Below are 23,126 nucleotides of genomic sequence, written 5' to 3' on the forward strand. Positions count from 1 at the left end.
ACTAATTAATTTCTAAGCCAATTTAGATGCATCACTAATCAAATTCTGTGAGAACACCTTGATACCAATGTGTGCAATAATACAGAATTCTGCTTACCCTGCCTTAAGTTTATTAAGTATTCAAAAAACCACTGGGAGTAAAAACCAGTAGAAACTTGTTTTCTTGCTAACATCAGCAGTAAACAAAGAAAGTACATTTCCAGACCGAGGAAGAGGGAACAACTTTTACAGACATTTTTCTTATACAGAAATCACACTTTGAAAAGTTAATAGCCCTGCCAAGTGTTGCCTTTTGAAAGTTAGCTGCAGTGAAGAGCTCAAAAAAAAATCCTTGCCATAATGTTGAAAAGAGTGAAGCAATATTAATACCTAGCTAGCTTAAACACTACATGATCAGATTACTCAGAAATAATTGACTTGCTTAAGTCTCCTCTAGGTTCACAGGTTGGTTTCTGGGATTCAGGGATTCAGAAGGGGAGGATCCTAATTATTCTTTAGGCCCACCTCTGTGACAAGAACTGTACAATTTCAACTTGCAATTGCTCAATCAAATTTCTGACAAACTTCTAAAATGACTGACTGGTAAATTAGCTTAATCATCAGAAAGGACAAGACATTGGCAGCAGAGGGTCGGGAAGGACAAAATGCAGTTCTTAACAAACTGTGAAGGAAGGCACATCACACAGTACTTGCTTTAGTAAAGATCAGGAAATTGTTACTTGGGCTTGGTTCTGCCCACACATCTACCTTGATATATATCCAGTTTTGATAGGGTTTAAGCCTCCTGGATGCTCAGATATTAACTATCCTTATGTAACTGAAGGGATAGAAATATACAATAGTGTATTAATATGGCAAACACCAGTAGTTACTACTATTACATGGCAATTTCAAGAAATAGCATCTACAGTGACATGTCCAAACACAGTGAGACGTGTGGGCTCTGCTATGGCACACTGACTTCTGGAATGTTGAAAGAGCTACTCATACAGTCTGGAAATTAGGTTTTATATGCACTGTTTGCGTGAGGTTTTCAATGATCAAAATTAGAAATGTAATCAAGACACATGTTTTTTGAGTTATTAGCACCAGGAACTTGCAATGTGTACTTGTAGACAAAGTCTTTACATTCTACCATTACTCAGTAAGCAAAAGAATAAGCAATGAATTCGTGCTCAGATGTGAAAACTTCTAGATACATCTTCTAACTACAGTGACTAGATACTTGCAGACTGTTCAACCCCCTGTGTTTCTGAAAATCTTGGGTTAGGTTCTTGTACTGTGTTTTTACATAAATATCTGTTTACATAGATTTGTCTGTATTTGGTTAGCACCACTCCACATTTAAAAAAAAATTCCCATTTTGTTTTATTAACATTATTGCCAAGGGGAAAATATGCAAATTCTGGAACTTGAGAGTGCTGCAGTAACACATAACAAAGTATTATATCAAAGTGCCAGTGAAGTTGCTTGATGGAAAATATATAGGAAAATAATCTGATTTCATTAAGCTGAATATTATTACATTTATTTATTGTTACATATTCTTGATCTAAGTGGGAAAAACTACCATATTTCACAAGATTTTCCTTGTTTTCCATGAATTCCTTTTACAAAATTAAAGTACTGATATTCAGAAAGCTTATCAATTTCTTACTATGATGATTTTTGACATATAAGTTTTGAAACATAAAATACATTTAAGTACCCTATTTTTATTTAAAATTATAAGGTTTCATGTTTTCAATTACTGCTCCAATATGGGGAAAAATAAAATTTTGGCAAAGTGCAGAAAGCATTTGAATGGTTTGCTAGGCTTAGTTTAAGGAACAGATCAAGCAGTGTTTCCCTAATTTCCTCAGTAAAAAAGCGCTGTACCTGTGAAAAGATGGTAAATAATTCACATGCTGACTAAAAAAGACCAGTCTGCTGTAATCTTTTTCTTTTTTATTTTCTTTCATCATACTTCATTGCATGTAAAGGTTGATATTCTGTATCAGAGACCTTCTACCATGACTGTACTGAAGCATTTGAATCTTCAAATCTATAGGAGAGACTCTGTCCTGAACAGACTCACATCCTTATCCTTGAAGTTCTTGGTGGTGTTTTTCCAGATGTTTTGTTTTTAGATAAAGGTTAGGGGCAAGGCCAAAACTGTTTCTCTTCTGATTTCTCTCAGCCTGACTGAATTTTAGCAGGTATATATGATACCTGTGTGCATATATCTATAAATAGAGCCAAGTGCTAATTGCTTGACACCAGTAAAGTTCACAAGTTTTGGGGGTTAAATATTATAAGCCATCAGTGATCTACTTTGGGTAATAACTTTCAGTTAATGTGAAATCTTTTTTCCAGAGATTCAGTTGTCTATAGACTCCTGACTTTTGGGCCACAAGAGTTGAATTGCTTAAGTTGCGTGCTGTTAATATACTGGTCATTTTTATAGAGAGAGAAGTTCAGCAGCAGCTGTGTAGAGCAAGGAGTAAAGTGGGTCTCCTAGGAAGCCTACATGCCCTGGATTTTGTCTGTGCTTCCATAATTTGTGATAATATCCTAGTGATAAACTGCATTTAGCAGACACCTTTGGCTGTCTCACCTGTTCTCTGCACAATAATTTAGCTTCCCTGGGATAGCAATTAAGCTTCTGACTGGCATCAGCAGCTTCCAGCAGAAGAAATTAAAAGTAGAAAATAATCTGCTGGAGATATATTCACTTGTCATCCACTGGGTATGCAGATGCAGATTTTCCAACTCAATTCATTTAAGATGCAGGATGAGCCATATTTAGTCTCACCTTCAGGAGATCCTTCACTCTATCCAGCTGGGAAGCTGGAGGCACACTACTTGCAAACAAAAGTGTCCAGACTTATGAAAAGGTAACCAGCAAGGGATTTAAACCTTCGAGTACATGGGATATTAAGTCTGTGGTGACATTGAGTGTCATAAAAATAGTTTAAATACTTTGTATAAATTTCTGCAGGATTTTAGTTTTTTTAGTTGTGCCTGTTTCCTAAGCCAGTGAAGCTTAGGCTTTCATCAAATAAGGCATCAGCTTGGCAGTGAGTGACGTCTGGAAAAAGCATGGCCTTGGCAGAATTCCTGGTGGTGTGGTATCTAGACTTCAGTAGTTCTCATTTGGGATAATGACATCCATAACTCACTGTGGGATTATTCCCTCGAGCAGTTTAAAACTTCTTATAAAAATCTTTGCTTCAGTTTTGTCCTAGTAAATCTCTACATCCTCAGAAACCATCTGCTTAGTTTTTTATTAAGATAATGCATGCTCCGTTTCCATACCAATTTTTTGCATGTAAAAGTAACAATACAGGATCTGAAACCCTACTTTCAAGAATTCCTCCCAAATATTAAAAATATAAGGAAATATGTTTGAGTCCAACAAGTCAAATGAAGCACTGCCCCTCTAAACCAGAGGCTGCAGTAGTGAAGTTTAGGTCTGCTGAGATCTCCCTGTATCTGTGTTTTGTGTGGCAGTCGTGTGAGGTGCAAGGGCTCTGCTGTTCACACACCCATTTATAACAGACAGTAAATCAGGCTGAGGTCCATCTGTGCAGTGTGGAAGAACTCCTACTTTTTATCCTCATACTTAGTTGTGTACTAGTTAGAATCATTGACTCATAGAATGGTTTGGGTCGAAAGCAATCTTAAAGATCATCTCGTTCCAATCCCCGTGCATGGGCAGGGACACCACACACCAGGCCAGGTTACTCAGAGTTCCATCCAAGCCAGCCTTGAGCACTTCCAAGGGTGGCGTATCCATAAGTTCTCTGGACAACCTCCAGTGCCTCATCACCCTTGGAGTCAATTCTGCTTAGCATCTAATTTAACCCTGCCCTCTTTCAGTTTAAAACCACTGCCTTTTTCCTGCCACTACCTGCTCATATAAAAAAATCCCTCTCCCTCCTTCTTAAGATACTGGAAGGCCACAGTGAGGCCTTTGTGGAGTCTTCTCCAGGCTAAACATTCCCAGCTCTCTGAGCTGCCTTCACAGGAGATGTGCTTCAACCAATTGATAATCTTTATAGCCCTCCCCTGGACCCACTCCAACAGGTCCACATCTTTCTTGTGCTGAGAAAGTTGTGTTCTTTGTTGCTCCATTCAAACTGTGGGGTTCGTGCTTTTTCTCAGAAGAAACACTATTAATGTTATTTGAATTTGTGCATTCATTTATTCTTGTTAATCGAGTTTATATAGGACTACCAAGTTAGAAAGATATTACTGATGTATCTCATCACTTCAACTGTTCAAAGCATTGCATGAATTTTATCCCTTCACAAATATTAACCCCTGGGTTGGTGCTCTCCTGAGCACCCATTCACTCAGTTAAAAATTTGTGTTTGCATGCTGACGTTTCTTCCTGAGGGCTCATCTCCCATAGTGAGCATGTTTAAACAACTGAAGTACTCTTACAATGAAACATTCAAATTCAAGCCTTTATTATTATGCAATCTGGGATTATTTTTTTTATCATTAGACTTCCTTCTGTGTCAAACCACCCAGTTTGACACTCCCTGTTCCAGATTCCTGTCCCATGAGCTAGTTGTTTGGAAATACTGGCTAGGAAGACAAAAACTGTGGCTTTTTTTTTTTTTTTTTTTTTTAAACTAGAGAAAGTGGGGTTTTTTTCACTAGGTATTTGGGATTAAACTGTAACCCGAAGGCAGTACACAGATATAGGGTAAAGATCAAAAGGAGAAGGAGAGCATTACTTGGAGGACTGATGCACTGGAAACAGTGAGCCTGATTCAAAGTGCTTTGGCTGTCTGAGGATTCTTGTGCATGACTTAACTAGTTTCTGGATTAAACCTTGCATATGCCCTAGGAGTGGAATGTATAGCTGCTTCAGCAGCATGTGGTCTCTGGAAAAAAACTGTGGAAACTAGTCTATGTTATATCAAACTGAGGTTTCTTTTACTATTCAGAATAAGAGATTTCTGATTAACTCCATATCTAAACAATTTTAATGATTCACGAGACTACTTTGACTTGACTCTCCAGTCAGATCAGTTTCTGTACAGAACTTCACTCCTTGATCTATGTCCAAGAACATATTTATCAGGGAATTTATACAGCCCTTTAAATTCACTTCCTTATGTGAATTAAACTAGCTTTCCTAGTTTGAAAGTTCCCTGTGTGTGAAGTGAGGATTTCTCGAGATTTTTCACGTGTCGTGTGATGCCGTAGTGTTCTCCCTCGGAGTCCTCCCGCCGGGCAGTCTCTGCCGCAGGAGAGCTGGGGGGATGAGTTTCCTCCTTGCCCGCGGGGAAAGTGCCGCATGGATGTGCTCTCCCTGCACCGGCTGAACGCTCTCCCGGCTGGACAAGGAGATCGCCGGCGTTTTGACAGTTTTCTTGGGGAGGATTCGTTTTGTTTTTCGGGCAGCTTAACATTCAAAATACCGTGGCCACTTGGAGAGCCGCAGATCCTTCAGGTTGCCCTGGCACATGTTGCCAGGTACTTGAGCGCACACGAAGAAGAACTGCTGCACCGAAAGCCCTTCCTTGTCGTGCCCCGGCGGCTCGGAGGGCTCGGCCAGCTCCGGCATCGAGAGCAGCTGCCCCCGACATTGTTTTTGCGTCGGTTCTGCAGAGGAGCGGCAGGAGCTTACATCATTTCCAGTAATGAAGTGCCTGGGGTTCTTTTATGACTTGCACATTCTGCTTCTCTGGAGCTGTACAGTATGTTCTGCGTGACTTCAGGAAACCGAGGATTTGTTTTGACTTGCTAAAAGAACGTTTTGCTATTTCTCTTTACAATTTCACCGTGTGACTTGTCAATTCGCTCCCCCTCTTAAGAATAACTTCAGATTTAATTAGCTGAGTGCAAACATCTTTCATTGCGGTGTGGATTATACTCCTCATTGAGTACATTTACCAACAGAATGAAAGGCAACTTAATCAGGCAATTCTGTATTTGTACTGCTGTGTCCAGAGAGCATGATAGCTGTCAATAGACAGTTGCTATTCTAGGGCAGGATGCCCAGTGATGTGGGGACCTGTCTTGTTAAGGCTTGCTCTTTGGTTCTGATGCTCTCTCTCCTACCTAAGACACCTTTTCAAGTGTGTTTCATTATCATTTCCCTCTCTGCTATGTAAGAAAAATTATACTTATGTGCTGGTTGGAATACACCGAAGGTGCTGTCACGTCCCCTAGTACCTTTCCTAGCATATTTTAAATGGTACAATATATACTTTGCTGAATTGCAGTGTTGCATTGCTTATGAACCTCTATTAGACAAGTTTGGCAGCAGCTTCCCAAAGAGTTACCTGGATATATGCGTGTGTGTGTGTGTGTGTGCTTTGAATTCCTCTGTGCTGGATTTCAGTTTGCATTTCCACAACTCAGAGAACCTTCTCCATGAACCAACATGAGTATTTCTGAGGTATCCTGACTCAAGCAGCAGCCTCCACAATTCTCCATGAGTCCTGGAGTATATGACTGTGCCGCAGCAACAGCAGCTGATTTACCTGCATGTGCTGTCACAACAGATGCTTTTTGACAGAAGCAAAACAAATGAAAAAACAGCACAACATTTATAGTCCCCTTTGTGGAACTGTCATCCTTTCTGTTAGTTCCAGGTATTGACCTTATCATGAGAACTTTATAAAACACCTTTAACTCTATTAACTATTCACTTCCCCGGAGTTAAAATTTGACAAGTCCATTTTTAGCCATCTCTTCTCTTAGAGATACTGTGGTTGGTTTTAGTTTGATTCTTCAGAAGTGAATCATAGTTTCAAAACCCTCACTACCTGAAACACTTCTTTTTTTCCATTAGCATTCAACATGTTTAACATGTGTTCAGACATGTTATCAGAAACTTATACTAGAGTCCTTTAAAAAAATCCTGTGTGATTTCATGCCCTGGAAATACCTTTCACACTGCAATATTCCTACAGCTATGGGGAGATATGAGGCATATGGATGTGAGCTAGTCAAATTAACGCCATAATGGCTTCTGGCTCGACAAGCAGATACAGTGCAAACAGAAAGGAGAACAGCTGTAGAAGAGTTACCTTTTATGTGGGTGGCATAGACGTCTGCCAGTTAAAATGATCTGATGAATCATTTCTTGCCATATGATTACTGTTAATAAGAATTTATGTTAACAAGTTTGTGTCTGAACTTTGCACAGGTTCATGCCTGCATTTTATTTTGATAAAAAATAGAGCATATCATGGTTGTTTAATGGACTTTCTTTCCTCCCTTGAAAGCATTCCAGGACTTCAGTAATGCAGAGCTGCCAACTAACCGTTAAAGGAAGGTGTTTTAATCTCCATGTAGTGCTTTCTATATGTAATTCTCTGTATACAGAACAATAGTTTTAACCTGGGAACCTCAAGCTAAGCTTATAACTCCACATACCAGCACTTACAAAGAGAGTGTAGCCTTCAAAATATGAACTTTTATTAAAGTCTTGTTATTGCACACATTTACATTATACTTACGCTTTACCCCTGACTGACAGATTTTAGCCATTGACTTCATTACACTTACTCCGTGTGTGTAAAATCAAGCATTTTTTTTTTTTCCAGAACTGATGTTGTATTTATGGTGAGAAATTAGGCATAGCAAAATGTTCTTTTAAATATATCCTCAATAACTTACAAAGCACTTCAAAGCATTTGAGAAGTCTGTGAAGAAGTGAGACATTTTATAGAAAGAAATACACAAATCCAAGCACAGTGAGTGTTAACAAACTTTGATAAAGGGTGATTTGAGAATCCCTCTCATCAGAAAAATGTGGTTTGAAATTCTGCATATAGCAGGACAGGGTAGGGAGACAGAAAACAATTGTAAAAAACCTGCTTGAAGTACAGTTTAGCTGGGATAAGTGGTTGGAGACTTTTCATCCTTGTGAATCTTGTTTGGGAGCCATAAGCAGAACAAACATTTTGGTGGAAGGTCTTGTTCCCATGGGACTTAGAAGAGTTACTAGAAAATATATTGAGGAAAACAATCCTAAAAAGGCTAAGGAGGAACTTGACAAATAGATACTTTCTCTCCCAGTTTGCCTTACTAAAAATTCTGCCACTCACATAGGAGGAATAGAATGCACTGATAAGCAAGGCATTACTATGGCACTCAGATTTACTTCTGGGGGCTCTTTGGCTAACAGTCTCCTCCTCACCTCTGCTCTGTCATGCTTATTGATGGTTTGAGATCACATTTGCACCCATTTGTCCCGCAATGTCAATAAAACAAGAACTCTGCTATGTTTTTTCCAGTGTCATCCTGCATTACCACCTACAAGAAGACACCGCCGCCAGTCCCACCGAGAACGACCACCAAACCCTTTATTTCCATCACAGCCCAGAGCAGCACAGAGTCTGCCCAAGATGCATACATGGATGGGCATGGACAGAGGGGAGATATCATCAGCCAGTCTGGACTTAGCAACTCCACGGAAAGCCTGGACAGTATGAAAGCACTGACAGCTGCTATTGAAGCTGCCAATGCGCAGATCCATGGACCTGCAAGCCAACATGTAGGGAACAATACTGCCACTGTCACCACCACTACAACCATTGCCACTGTTGCAGTAGAAGATAGGAAGAAGGACCACTTCAAGAAAAACAGATGCTTGTCTATTGGAATACAGGTACAGTACATGACATAGATTATATGCTTGCCATTGTTTTGGATTTCTACATCTGTTTTACTGCTCATTATACAATGTTTGGTGTGTATTTTTCTTCTTGCTCTGACAGGTACCTATGTAGAGCTTGTACCAGCATAATCATTCTCCATGGTACTAATGATGTTTTCCTAATTTATCATAAATACATCAGATGCGAGGATTTGTTTGAGTCTCTGTGCTGCTTGTTATTCAGCTCTGTTAAATTACACACATGAGCACTAATCTATGAATCATAACACAGCAGGGGTCAGAAAGGCATGAATTAAATCATTGAAAGGGAATGTGTAAAACAATGATTTACATTACACTATCACCAAAAAAATATTTTCATCCAGCCTCACTGAATTAATTGTCGCTGGTTATTCATGCATTTCATAATGACTGGTAGCCACTTGAATGAGGCAGCATTGTTCCTACCTCAGCCTCAAGAACAGAAGATAAGTTCCGTCTGATTTGCCCTTGTTAAAGAAAATTATATTTTGTTACCTCTAGTGGAATGAAAAAAGAAAACTAACCCTACCAAAGTTCATTCATGTTTACAGAAAGGACAAGAGTAAATAAACTGGAGTTGTGTAATCTTCTTTCTTAATTAATCTTTCCTACCCCCTACTCCCCTCACAAAAAAAGATGTGCATAGGACTCCCAACTATCTGTTTGCAAGATTAGCTTATGTAACAAAGTGCTTGAACTTAAAATCAATGGAGAATCAGCAAAAGTTCTGACAGGAGATGAATCTCAAGCAAATAGAATAGCAATCCACAGCTTATCAGACTTCACAGGAAGACACAATTTTTTTTTTTCTTGCAGAAGGTGGTTATAAGCACAGCACTATGTGCCTGGACAGGCTTATCTGTTTAGTAAAGTCTAAGAATTTACCATGAAATCCCTACATCAGCCTGTTGAGATAGATGAGAGGTGCTGTGCTGAAGTAAGCCATCCCAGGGGTAGCTGCTGGAAAAGCTGCGACTTTTCTCTCAGTTCTTGGAAGGGCAATAATAACTATTGCCTGTGTGTTCAGTTCACTGCCTTTTTGTAGACTTCCACTGCTTCACAGCTGTTTGTTTTGGATATGTTCTGAAAGAAGGGCTGATGTTCAGTGTTAAACACAGAAGAAAGATCCAGGTGGGACAGGGATAGAGGAAAACTTCTCTATTATGTATTCTCATTCCCTGCCAAGCCGAAAATGCCATTATATTATTGTAATCCCTTATTTCACCAATCCAAGAAACCAAGACTTCTTAGCAATGACTCTGCAAAGCACTGGGTACAAAGAAATAATTTCCATGTTTGCAGAAGCCAAAATGAACAACGGTAACATGAATCATGGTTCTTGGGAGACCATCTCCCTGCTATCTCTTATTAAGGTAGTGTTACAAGTAACAAATGCTGGTTTTGAAAGGTATAGAGGCCTCAGTTTCCTAAGATCTGAGGAAAACCAAGTTCCAAATGCTCTTCAAGCTTTTGACAATCTCCCTCTTAAACTTTGAAGTTTACAGATGACTAGTGTAATCACGTGAAACAATAATGAAATCTGGGGATGGTACGTGAGAGGATTCTGTCAAGGCAGGCTTTGTGTACAAACCAATGAAGATGTGCTACAAACCACCTGAAGCTGGGATGACATGAAGTGAAACCTTCAGCAGTGATGCAGCCTTACAGGATTTCTGCCTGTGCATGGTGCCACCCTCACAGCTGTGCACATCAATGAGCTTTTTAGAGTCAGACAGGCTTCACAGATAAAAGAAACTTATTTCACTAGTCTGCTGTCTGAGCCATCTTGCAGCATCGTTGCACAAGCAGTCATGCTGGTACAGCTGAAGGGGTAGTGTGGGAGTAGAAATACCTTAAGGTAGGTGTTGATGCCAGAAATTACTTCTCTTACAAACAACTGCCCTAAAAAAGGTAGGTACAATCTCGGTCCTCTGACTGGCAGTAGAGTCAGTCTCTCTTCACTGAGTAAAGGGAGCATAGTTCAGGCTTAGTCTGAACTCAGACCAATTATGCATCTTAATGATAGTTCAACCCATCTCTGTAGAGCAGGGCAAGCTGCAATAGCCACAGGTATATTCGTGGTTTTCTTCCTCCTCTGCCAAATAAACCTAGTGTGCGCTTCTGGTGAACCTCCATGTGGGTCCTCTACACCCCTCAGTCACTCTTCAGACATTGCAAGCCTTTGCTGTAAATCTGCTGAGCAAACAAGCAAAGTCAAGCAAAGAAAAGCCCTTCCATCAAAAGGTTGCTCCACTCTGTCAGTTATGGGATTTAAGGTATATTTTTCTCCCCAGAGCCCCCAATATCAAGGAAGTACTTCACCTCACAGAACAGCTTCTGTAACTCCCATCCCTCACTGAGCATTTTTCCTGCACACGTTGGTCAAGTGGCTCCCAACAAGAAGCTGCTGGTGGAACAGCCACTAGAGCTGGATATTTTGTACACACATGGCCAGTATGAAGCTACAGGTCACTTCATGACACGGTTATGGCACAAAAATTCTGTCTGCTGGAAAATGTTTTTCTTGTATGACTATCCATATTATATATAGTATTGGGAGTTAACAGTTACACTGATTGGACCCAGAATATTGTGATTTTGTTCAAAGACACATCTGTGGTTAAATTTTAACTTTATACTGTTGGTACAAATCTACTCATGGAGCTGGAGTTGGAGATGTGGTATTAAGTTCCAGCCTGTGCTCTTGGGGACCACCTGTTTGCAAGATGAAGCAGTAAAGAAAATTAATCTAAGACTCATATCTGTTTTCTTAAAATCTTTTCTCTGCAGTACTCTGATTTGAGGCACTAACATTTAAACAAAATAAACACCTGATTTTGGTATGAGTTCACATATGTATGAACATACAGACAGAAGGTAAAACCAAACAGTGAAGTACAATGTCTGGAGTTACAGCTGCTCAGAGATGTGCTCTGACAAATGTGAACATCCAGCCTCCACAAAATACTGGATAAGATCCATCTGCATGTTGCAGGCTGAATATTGTCTTACCAGAGATGCTTTATAGATTAAGAATAATGAATATTCACTAATAACATCAGAAATGAGCACACCACAGAGAAACCGACTAGATGACCGACATGGTACAAGCTCTGTGTGCAGACACTTAGTAGTTAAGGTTCATAGAAACTGCAAGTAGCCAGCTGATATCTCTGCTAAAATACATTCTGATTACCTGTCATGTTTGGTTTTTATAAGGTTGATGGTGCTGAAGAATCCACCATACCAGGTGATAATAAAGCAACCAGTAAGTTCCAGTCCATAGGAGTTCAAGTAGAGGAGGAGAAGTGGTGAGTAAAAGTTAATACTGTTTTTCTAAAGTAAATAATTATGCCACAACTAATTTTTAAGAGCCCTAGTTCCTGCACACATGACCACATAAACCTGCTTCCTGGATGAATTGTTAGATCACCCAGCTGAAAGGCTGAGTCTTATAATTGTTGTAGCTCTTGTTTTTCAGAGATTTTTCAAGACCAGTGAGAAAAATGGAAGAGAAGTGCCACACATTTTGAGATCTCACATATATTTTAATATTTTCTTTTTCCCCAGAAAATCTACCTAAACAGTGGACAGTGTTGCAGCTGTAGTATTAGTATTGGGATGGCTGCAGCAGCATAGAACTGATGAGGAAAGGTTTACCTTGTTTTTCAGCAGAATAATTTCAACCACATGTAGCAGTGCAGTGGCAGAGCCAAACTGAATGCTTTTACTCAGGTATCTCACCCAGACATCTCTGCATTACAATTGCTCCCTTGAAAAAAAATTGTTAAGATTACAAAGCAAGCCTGTAAAACTCTGTTCTCCCTACAATCTGCAGTATATCTAGAGTTAGTAAACAAATATCCTCAAAGAAAAAAAAATTAAAAGAGTAAATAAACTAGAGCAGCTGTCTTAAAGGGTTATGTTTCTTTTCCGATGACAAATTTGCAGGTACATTGCAGGGCAACATAACTGTGCATAACACTTGGGACACATAAACACTTTGAATGCACAGCCACAACTGCAAATCTTATTTTCTTCCCAAAACTGGACTCAGTGGCTGAAGAAAAGCCAGAATCTCCCCTTGTCTTTGAGTGTGCAGGCCTGCCCTGTGTTGCTGTGACTCCAAGCATCCACACAAGTCTTGCTTCTCTTTTCTCTGACCACTTGGGCACAGTGTGACTTTTGGATGCTGGTGCCACATTATTCATAACTCTGAGTGCCCTCCTGTGTCATAGGCGAAGCCTCGGTGCAGTATGACTTGTCAATGAGGGAAGTTATCCTTGTAATTTCTACAGAAAAAACCTGGATGCAGCAAATCTGAGCTGACAAAATTCAGGCCCTTTCCCCTTCTCTGGTCTGCTGACAGAAGGAGCCAGTGGAGATGTCCATTGTCACATCATTTTTTCCTACATCTACTAAAATTACTCAAAAATAGCAAGTGTATCTACACTATTTTCAATTCAACCAAATCTCTCAGTAAAATAGCAGAGTATTTTCCTGTGGTTTTAAAAGACTAAAGTGATTTCAGCAAAAAGAAATGTGATTTTGCAATGACCCTGCTAGGCTGTTACCAAGTTCCTCATTAACCTGCTAAAACATCTCTTGCTGGCAGACATTTCTTTATGTGTTAGACCTTAGCCCCATTTACCCTCAACTCTTCCAGCACTAGATAAATGAACACATTAGAATGGATGCTGAAGGACCATTTCACTTCAGCCTGGGCACAAAGGAAATAACTACCCCAAAAGCCAACCCTCCCCCTCCCTGCAAAGAAAGAAAGAATTGGCTGTTTGTAAATACCTTGCTTCCAAAGTCCTCTTTCTACAGCAGTTTTTATTGCTCCAGAGGAAAAGGTAAGATTTGCCTGTGAGAGTCTGCCCTGAAAAAGCAATATTTCTGCATTACTTACTGACAGCAGTGTTTGGGGGTTTCCTTGCTGATAAAGTTGAGGTTGCTGCTGTTTGGAGCAGCAATCTATCGTGGACTTTCAAAAGTTAACTGGCTGATAAAGGACAGCCCCTAATCCTTAGAAAATGAGTGCACTCAAGACACAAAGGGCTTATCATCACAGTTGGGCACAAATACTCTTTTTTTTTTTCCATAATACATCAGAGCACAGTGTATTGATTATCTGTTGCAGGAATAGAATTGTAAATACAGTACATTCTTCACTGTCCCTGCACCGTAACATCTGCAAAGTCTAAGAAAAGCCCTTTTTAGCTGAATCTCTGAGAAATTATGTTTTTAAAAATATTCCAGAAAGACTAAATAAATGTAAAATTAGAAGAATGACACAGCAGGAAGGATAAATACAGTAAATTGATCATGTTTCCTTGACAGTCTAAGCTATTAATTACACTGTTACAAAACAATAAAGCTCTTTGCCTAATGCACCAAAAGCCTACCACAACTTTCATTCTTTGCTTCCTGCTCTTCCCTTCCTCTTTCCTTCACCTCATATGATTGTTATTCTCACACTAGGGAGTCTTACCTCCTCATGTCCTTTTAAATATTCCTTCTTCTGTGTTCAGACCAGGTAAGCAAAACATTTTGCCTCCATTTCTTGATCTAAGTAATTCAAAAACAGAGCATCTTCATAGGACAGCCCTCTCTCTTCAATCTTCCATCACCTCAGACCTTTTGTTGGCCCTTCACTTTCTCTATCATGGGCCTCCTGCCAAGACAAATGCCTCAGTCCTCCTCTTGTACTGCTCAAAGGATAAATGTGCTTCCTGCTACCTGACCACATTACAACTGGATCCATTGCTGCTGTTTATCTCATCCTCAGTTCTTTATGCTGCTGGGTCTCACTAATATTTTTCAGACCCATTCCCTACCTGCAGCTCTGGGATTTCTAGCATTTATAGAGGAACTCTGTCCAGTCATTCTCCTGGAGAGAAATTAGTACGCATTTCTTTCAGCCACATGATCTTACTGCTGTTAATCTTTTATCTCTCACCTGACTTTCCCCATGATGCTGACAAAACCCTAACCAAAATGTTGTTCCCTTTTTCCTTCCAGGGCAGTTTTGAAAAGTGCACCTAATGTAACTCATCCATGCAATCTCAGGGCACTTCAATTTCTGTCCATTTCTGTTTGCCTACCTGTAACTTCTTCTTGACCTCAAGGGACTACCCTCCTCACTTAGAGAAGATATTTGAGTTGTTAAAAGTCAACCAGTTCTACTGAAGAGGACAAAAAAGAAATAATTTATTCTGCCAAAAACAATTAGCATGCATTCTTCTTGAACAAGGGTTTTTCAGTCCCATAGTTCTGTGATCAGTTTTAGTCTCTCTTGCAATTTATCTTGCCTGCCCCAAGATCTCCTATTACATTCTCACCTCCAAAATGGTCTTGCTCATTGTTCTAGATGTACCATCTGCTGGTAACTGTGCCTGATTTGCCATCACAAGAATTTTTGAATACTGAAACAATAGTAGTTTCTGGCGGAAGAACACTGCCACAAGAGACTGCAGTGGACAGATGGTCCTTCTCCCTCTTCTCTGTTTTCTGAGGCACTGAGGAAGGTGCCCCCATATCTTCATGCACAAAAGTGTGTCTTACCACAAGATACACAAAGTACATACTACCACAGCACACCTCTTGATATGGTATAAAGTGGAATAATTTGAAATAGCAATATGTTAACATAAAGCAAACAAACAAAAACCCTGTGCTGTCTCCTCCAAGAAAAAAAAAAAAAACTCACATTTTTGGATTTTGTTACTTTATAAACTCATATTTTTCATGTTTTTTCCTGTCAGTTTTTGCGTTTGATTACTTACTGTCCAACAAAAAATGCTCAGGTTTTGGTGTTCTTCCCTAACTCTAACTCAAATTTCTCAACACTGCACTCTTTAGACCTTTCAAGTCTGTGTTTTGGATAAGCTAAGCAGGAAGTATGTGACATGACATTTGGGGGATGTCCCGTGCAGGGCTAAGAGTTAGACTTGATGATCCTTTTGGGCCCTTTGCAACTAAGAATACTCTGTGGTTCTGTGAACTGTTTGCATGACTTTTCTCAGCAGCATTTTCTGGCTATGTTCTCCATGGTGGAAGCCATTCCAGTGAGAAATTCTGAAGGTCCTAAGTGTCCCATCCCTGGAAACATTCAAGGTCAGGCTGAACAGGGCTTGGAGCAATCTGCTCTAGTTGAAGATGTCCCTGCTCATTGCAGGGAGGTTGGACTAGATGACCTTTAATTGTGCCTTGCAACCCACACCCAATCCTCTGGTGAGTCCCATCCTGATGGGACTCCTTCCCCACATCACCTCCCAACATGTGTATGCCTGGAGGAGGAACTCCTGCTCTGGTCCACAAAAGGCAAAGCAGCCCTGGCTCTGACAGGGTCAATCTTCTCTGGACACAGCTGCCTGTGAGCCAAGGGAATGCTTACAGCCCTTCTGGCTCCCAGCCAGCTGGTGGGCTGCTGCAAGCCTGGCCTTGGAAGAATTGGCCATGAATTTCTGATCACACCCTGCTGGCTGGCAATAGCCTCCCTGCACCAGACTGAGCCCTGGAGGGAGGCTGATTGCTCCAGCCAGCATCTGCTCTGCAATGCAAAGGCCAAGAGATGGTAAAAAACAACAAATAAACCAATTAGCTTAAAATAATGTGATGAACAAAGATGAGCAGCTGCAAGGAATGGAGCTGAAGCAGGAATATTGTTCCTGCCATTAGAAATACAGTACTATAGCTATTCCTTCTGCAGTTTGTTTTGTTCTGCTGACAGCAGCTGCAACCTTAGCAGAGAAGCCCACCACCAAGGAGGAGGACAGTCAGTTGGTAAAGTAAGGCTGAATTTAACCTAAATACCTGTGAGATTGACCATGCATCAGTTAGTTTGAAATTCAGATCTTTTCTGGGGTTTTGGGTTTGGAGTTTTTTTTTTTAAGGAAGGTATTAAGTTATCTAAATTGAATTGCAAACATGTTTTGCAAAAGAAAGCCAAAGACTTAGAAGCTGAGAGTTGAATGCCAACAAGTGACCTTGTTGTTGTTCAAAACACATCATTCTGTTGTTCTCCATACTGGTTTATCCAGTCTGAGGTTTCATGGCTTTCTGCACCCTAGGCCAGATATCTGCTGCAGTTCTCTGAAGATGTAATTATTACACCTTGTGCCTGCAGGGCACAACTTGAGTACAAAAGGGCCAAGCCTGAAAGAAGAAGAAGCAGCAAACATCTGTTTTGAACTTTTATCATTTTTTTTAGGTAGACTTGTGAATGTTTTATGTGGTAGAAGTAGCAGAAACTTTATCATTAGCTTCAACAGCTCTCCTCTAATATGGAGTTTTAACTGAGAGCAAAGAAAAAATGCTCATGTGGGACACAAATGGTATTTAATAAGAGTAAAAAACCCTGGAAGTGAGTGAGGAAGCTGTGTCAGAGACTCAAATTACCATCTATTAGGCATTTTATATAGATGAGTTGGAGGCAGGCAGATAGTAAGTGCCTTCCTACATTTCCATTTTATTCAAAATACATTTCCTTGGAAGTTTTTTTTTAATTTTGAACTGATGGTATATTCTATTGCCAAGTTTTTTTTTTTCTTTTGAAGACAGATACCTTACATAATCCAGTGCCAAGAAACTGTCATGCAAACCTGTAGCATACTATTATTTAGATAAAACAAAGGCAAAAAAAAAAAAAAAAAAAGTAGATCATTCTATTTCATTTGTAAAGCAGAATCTGGCTTTGGTGGTACTAGCTCATACTGAACCCAGTAAAAGCACACTCCTGAAAGACTGAAACATAGAGCCTCCAGCAATACATCCTCCTGTCAAGCAGACCTTGATGCTTTCAGTTTGGGTTTTGGTGTACACTGAAAAGCCAGGGTGTTAACTGAAAGCACAAGTGGTCATCTGAAACAGAGGAGTGTCAGAGTCTAGGGCAATGGAGAAAGCAGAAGGTGGCTGTGGCTGTGACATGGAGTCAGGGACATGGAGAGGAGCAAGCCTGGACTAAGACATTTGCTTTTCTCACCAGTGCTATGGAAGGTATGGAAAAGTACACAGTGTACTAATGCCTTGGCTCTCAGTGAATCCTGACTAAATGACTAAAGAGAAATCCTCAGTCAGCATGTGCCTGTGTGGGCACACATGTTCTTGTGTGTGTTTATGTTTGTATGTGTGTGTTTGTGTATTTCAATGCAGATAAGGGATTTGTCAGGTTGGTAGTCAAATTAAAGCAATTTCTAAAACAACTAATATGGATTGGACAATAGATTTTCACTGTAATGCAAGCCTAATGCTAGTGTCTTTCTAATCACCAATACTAGTATGACAGCTTTTCTCTGCCAGGGGCCTGTAGCAGATACTTAGGAAAAGTATAAAGGAGAGTGTGTTAAGTATAAAGTGTGTGAACTAAGCACTACTTCTAGTAGACATTCCCAATTTAGTATTCTGTTGTTCAGGGACTTCACAAGGCAAATATGAGATGTGTAATTGTGAATTTGATCAAGTTCTCTTTTAACCTATTTTTACCTAATTTAATCACACATTGTGTGATTAGTGTGTGAAAAAGTGCTTCCTTTCATTAGATGTAGATCTTTAGACCTCTGAGCCTTGCAACTGGCTGCCTTCCTCCCTGCAGTTATTGCACTCAGAGAAATGGTGAACCATCCTCTAGTCAGAATTTCATAGATCTCTCCTAATCCTCCTCAGGTTTTCTAAACCTTTTCTCCTATGGAAGGGATTCCACCTCCCCAGTGACCCTTGTCCTCCCTTTCTAACTTTTTCTGCTGTTTCAGTCCATTAAAAAATGCTTTTCTCTGCTTTCCAAAGGGTAAATACTACCAAGCTGAAGAATTCTGCGCACTCTTTATTTTTTGGTTTGCTGGTGCATATCACACACAACTACAGTGGTACAACCATGATTTTTGTATCACTTAACTAACATCTGTTAAAAAAGAGCTGCAAGCAGCAGGCACTATGTTAAAATGCTTGTGATTATTAAAAAAATATGTATACAATCTATTATTAAAGTTTTCCTGGGATTGGTATAGCTGAGATGTTAATTAACAAGCCTTCTTCTGGAGAGGAATTGGGCTTTTTTTTTTTTTTTTTTTTGGAGGACCTTTCTCAACTCCAGTTTTGCTTTGTTCTGCTCCACTCAAAGCCCCAGATCAACAGCCATTAATTTCCTCTATCAGCAGGATCAATTACAATCCTCCTTGAAGTCTGCTATAGTCTTCCTGAGCTATCTGGATGCACCAGGTATATAGGACATTAAATTCTCCCTCAGTATTCTTCCATCTGCTCACTCACCAGCTGCAGACTAAACATGCTTGATGAAATTTTGCTGTCAGTTGTACTTGTCTAACTGGTTATTGTTCTTCAGTGGAAGGTAGAATATAAATGAAAGGAAGTGAAATGGTGTCCAGCATCCAGTTCCTCCATCTCTTCAGCATTTTCACTGCTGGTGGAGCACAAACTAAAACCAGAACTGTCAATGGCAAAACAGCCAAAATATCACAGGGTAATGGGTAATGGGTAATGGGTAATGGGTAATGGGTAATGGGTAATGGGTAATGGGTAATGGGTAATGGGTCCTAACACCAGTTTCAAGTGTAGACATGAGATTGAGAACAAATTGGAGACTAACTACTGTCTGTACGAGAGCATGAGGCATTCTGGATTTGTAAGAGAAGATGGGAATCTGTCCCTATTTAGTTCAAAACTGTTAATCTTGAACACTAAATATGAATGATTTAAGAAACATCTCTGTTAATTAGTTCATGGTTCTACCTTCTTTTTCATCATGGGACAAGACAGCAGTCTGACTCATTTGTTTTCCAGTCATATCCTCCACAATTCACTGCTGACCAAACAGGCTCTCAATACCACCTCCTGTAACAGCATCAGTCTTTCACTCCTTATACTTCTCTGTGCTCCTCTTCTCTCAGCCTTCTCAGTCAGATGCCTCAGACTGCTATCCAAAGTGCTTTTTACATAAAGAAAACCCACCCCAACCCAAACCCCCAAACCTCCTCTCTCCCCTGCTTGTGCCTTCACCCTCAGATGCCCCATCAGAGGAGAATTCTGCAAGGTGAGAGGAAGGTGCCTACAGGAGAGCAGCCATCACAATGAGGGTAACACAGACAGGCAGAGTCCTAGCTTTGAAAAAGAGATCATTTTGAAACTGAAGTTTGAATGTGAAAAATAGAATGTCTGGATGCTGGCAATAGGCACTAAAATTGTGAGAGATGGCAGATACATAATTATGAAGAGTAAATATGAAGAAACAATAAAAATATTTATCTGAGTTAAAAGTACTTTTTTGTATAAATGGAATGTATAATATTACATATGTAGTAGATTCATTGGTATTATTATCTTACTGCTTTCACATGTATGATTTTTAAATGTAGCTTGTGAGTTTGGATGTGTAACTTCAAAGGGGTGCAAGTTTTAAAAATTGAAAGATAAATCACTTCTGCAAAATTGGACCCCTTTAACTTTTCATTAATCAGTAACCTAAAATCCTGAGCTACTGGCACTGTTAGCTCTCTCTTGGCCTGGCCTTTGGCTTTGTAATATCACATAACAATTAGAGGTCCTTGTCTCAATAAACAGTGAGCTTGCATGGAAAAAGAGAGATGCTTGTTTGTTTGCTTGCAATGAGAAAAAAAGCTTATGCTGATCATTTCAAGAAAAAAGACACCTTTTTTACATGAGTGTAGCGCTGAGAGGAGTGACTGCCAGGCTTAGGAAGAGAGGCAGAATCTTAGTATGTCCTTCCATACCAAATTACCTAGAAAAAACTTTCTAAACATTTTCTGTTTGTGCTCTCCAAAGCTTTCGCAGGTTTACACGATCTAATAGTGTAACAACAGCTGTGCAAGCAGACCTGGATTTCCATGAGAACTTTGAAATAATTGACCCTCAAGAGGACAATACATGTTCTGGACAAATATCAAGACAGTTTTCCCGAGACGCAAGCACCTCTACCGTTAGTATACAAGGGTCAGGAAACCATTACCATGCATGTGCAGTGGATGATGACTTTGAGACAGATTTTGATCCGTCAATTTTACCTCCTCCTGACCCATGGATTGACTCTATTACTGAAGATCCTCTGGAGGCTGTTCAAAGGTCAGTGTGCCCGCGAGATGGCCACTGGTTTCTGAAGCTACTTCAGGCAGAGAGAGATCGTATGGAGGGTTGGTGCCAACAGATGGAGAGAGAAGAACGTGAAAACAACTTACCTGAAGACAGTAAGTAACTATGCACACTAATATTACAACTGCAAAGAAGTATTTAATATAGGTCAAATTCACTCCAGTGAATTCTGTATTGAGCTCTTTCTTACTTAGCTAATGAAGCTATGGCTGTGATTCTCAAAAGGACTGTATGTATGTATATTACAATCCTTATTAAAGCTGACAGGGAATGCAAATGCTCGGAGCTTCTGAAACTCCAGTGGTATTAGTTTTTGGGATTGCATACTTCAATGGATAATGAGGAGAGTATGGTTAGGGATCTTGTAGTATTGATGTTTCTTAACTCTTCTGTTTGAAATTACTTCTCATAACTTTACAATATAGTTTAACAGATTGTAGTTCCTTTTAATTAAATTCGTATTTCAGTTGCCTTTTCAGATGGTGATTGGCATAGAAGTATTTAGATGTTTCTCCCTACTGAAAGAGATTTCACTTATGCTTCCGAATTGTCTCCTCACTCTCTCTTCTCTCCAGCCTCCCTACATCTCCCTTGCTATTCTCATTTGCTTTGCCCATCCCAATAAAAGAAGCTCTTTATATTGTGTGATAAAAAACCACACACATGAAAACGACATCTCAGTTGTCACCCCTGTCAGCAATATTAACCTACCTGTAAGGTAACAGGAATGTCTAGTAAACTTCATTACTCTGGGTAATGAAGGGTTGAGGGTTGAGTAGTTCACATCTTATTTGTTCACTCTAATTAGGGCAGAAGGGCTGAGCATGTGTTTCCTGGTTAAGAAATTTTTTCTCCCAGTAAAAATAGAAGGGTTTTTTCCATTTATTTCTCTTACAAGGAGCAGTACTATTGCAAGCTGTCAGCTTTAGACAGAGGTAAACCTGTGAGCTTATGAACATGCTCCTTGCAAGAAAGTTGTTCCAGGTTCTAGAAGTGAGCTTCTGGGAAACAATAAGGTGTAGCTGCTTATAGAGAATTCAGTTTTTATAATTTAGGCACACCTAAGCATATTTTCCTGGATATAAAAGTAATATTTTTCCAACCCCCAAATTAGTTTCTACTAAGGACTACTACTTCAGCTCCAGAATTGCTTCTTAAAAATTTGTAACCTTTCCTCTCAAGAAGAGAGATGTTTTAATTATTTTGATTGTAAAGGTTTTGATTTATGAAAGAAATTAACACTGGAAAAAAACTTCTTAGAAATGCATAAGCTGTTTCTGCTGGAACTGTCCATTCAACCCAGTGAATGAAAAGGTATGATATAGATAGTCAAAATCAGACAAAATTGTAAGCAACTGGAAATTGATTTTAAAGGCAAGTATACGGTAACCTGAATTTTAAATTATGTAAAGGTTTTATATTTCTATAAGATTTATGTTATATAGTAGGCTAACAATTTCTTCTGAACAAAATGTATGGAAGGTTTGACCTTAAAAGCAGATCCAGATTGCCCAAGTTCTAGAATTTTAATCTCATTTTTAACTAACACTATCAATGCATTCAAAAATCTCTTCACACATGTATCAGAATAAAAGAGTTGCTGTTGTTTCTGTAGTATGAAGAAATAAATATTGTGAATTATGAGATTTTAGATTGAAAAGAAGTGTTAACACATAACAAAGAGGTAACACACAACTTTTATAAGTCATAACAATTTATGACATATGGAAAGCATAGTCTATGATGAGGGTGGTGAGGCACTGGAACGGTGTTGCCCAGGGAAATTGGGGATGCCCCATCCAGGGTTCAAGGCCAGATGGATGGGCTTTGGGCAACTTGGACTAGTGGAAGGTGTCCTTGCCCATGGCAGTGGGGCTGAAACTAGATGATTTTTAAAGGTCCTCTCAAACCCAAACTATTCTGTCTTTTTATGAACTGATAATACTGGAAAAACCTATAAATGTTTTATTTGTGCACCAAGGTAGTTGGTGCACCAATAAAGTAGTAGGAAAAGAACATGAAGTGAATTTTACGAGGCTGATAGATGCAGAAAATGCATATCTGTACAGAATTTTCTCTCAGTGTCTTGGTGTCTTTGATATAAGACAGTTTTAAAGGTCTCTTTGAGCAATCAGTGGGAGGAGTCAATTATGGGGAGTATAAGGAAATGGTTAGGCTGGCTATTGCCAATGCCTCCTCACAGCACAGCTGGCATGTGCCTGGTGTCCTGGTGCTTTTTGTGGTCACTGGAAATGGCAGGAGGAGAAGGGTCACCTGGGTTTGGTAGCCACTGTTGCAGTACTTATTTTGGAGTGATGCTGTCAGCTGCTGTGGCACGTGGCAGCTGCCTCCC

At 39.7% G+C, this 23,126-nt stretch overlaps 1 protein-coding gene across 13 annotated transcripts in view; it reads left to right on the forward strand.

The window, feature by feature from the left end:
* The window catches only part of DLGAP1 (DLG associated protein 1), a 405,586-nt gene that overhangs the window by 366,839 nt on the left and 15,621 nt on the right, over window positions 1–23,126 (forward strand). For all 13 annotated transcript variants that reach the window (XM_085573764.1, XM_021525224.3, XM_085573759.1 and 10 more), the window contains 3 exons: window positions 8,247–8,620; window positions 11,870–11,961; window positions 20,450–20,868. In XM_085573764.1, the coding sequence (XP_085429890.1) occupies window positions 8,247–8,620; window positions 11,870–11,961; window positions 20,450–20,868 (885 nt within the window). The remainder of the gene's footprint in view (window positions 1–8,246; window positions 8,621–11,869; window positions 11,962–20,449; window positions 20,869–23,126) is intronic.

This window comes from Lonchura striata, chromosome 2, assembly GCF_050655825.1.
Source record: "Lonchura striata isolate lonStrDom1 chromosome 2, ASM5065582v1, whole genome shotgun sequence".
Taxonomy (NCBI): Eukaryota; Metazoa; Chordata; class Aves; order Passeriformes; family Estrildidae; genus Lonchura; species Lonchura striata.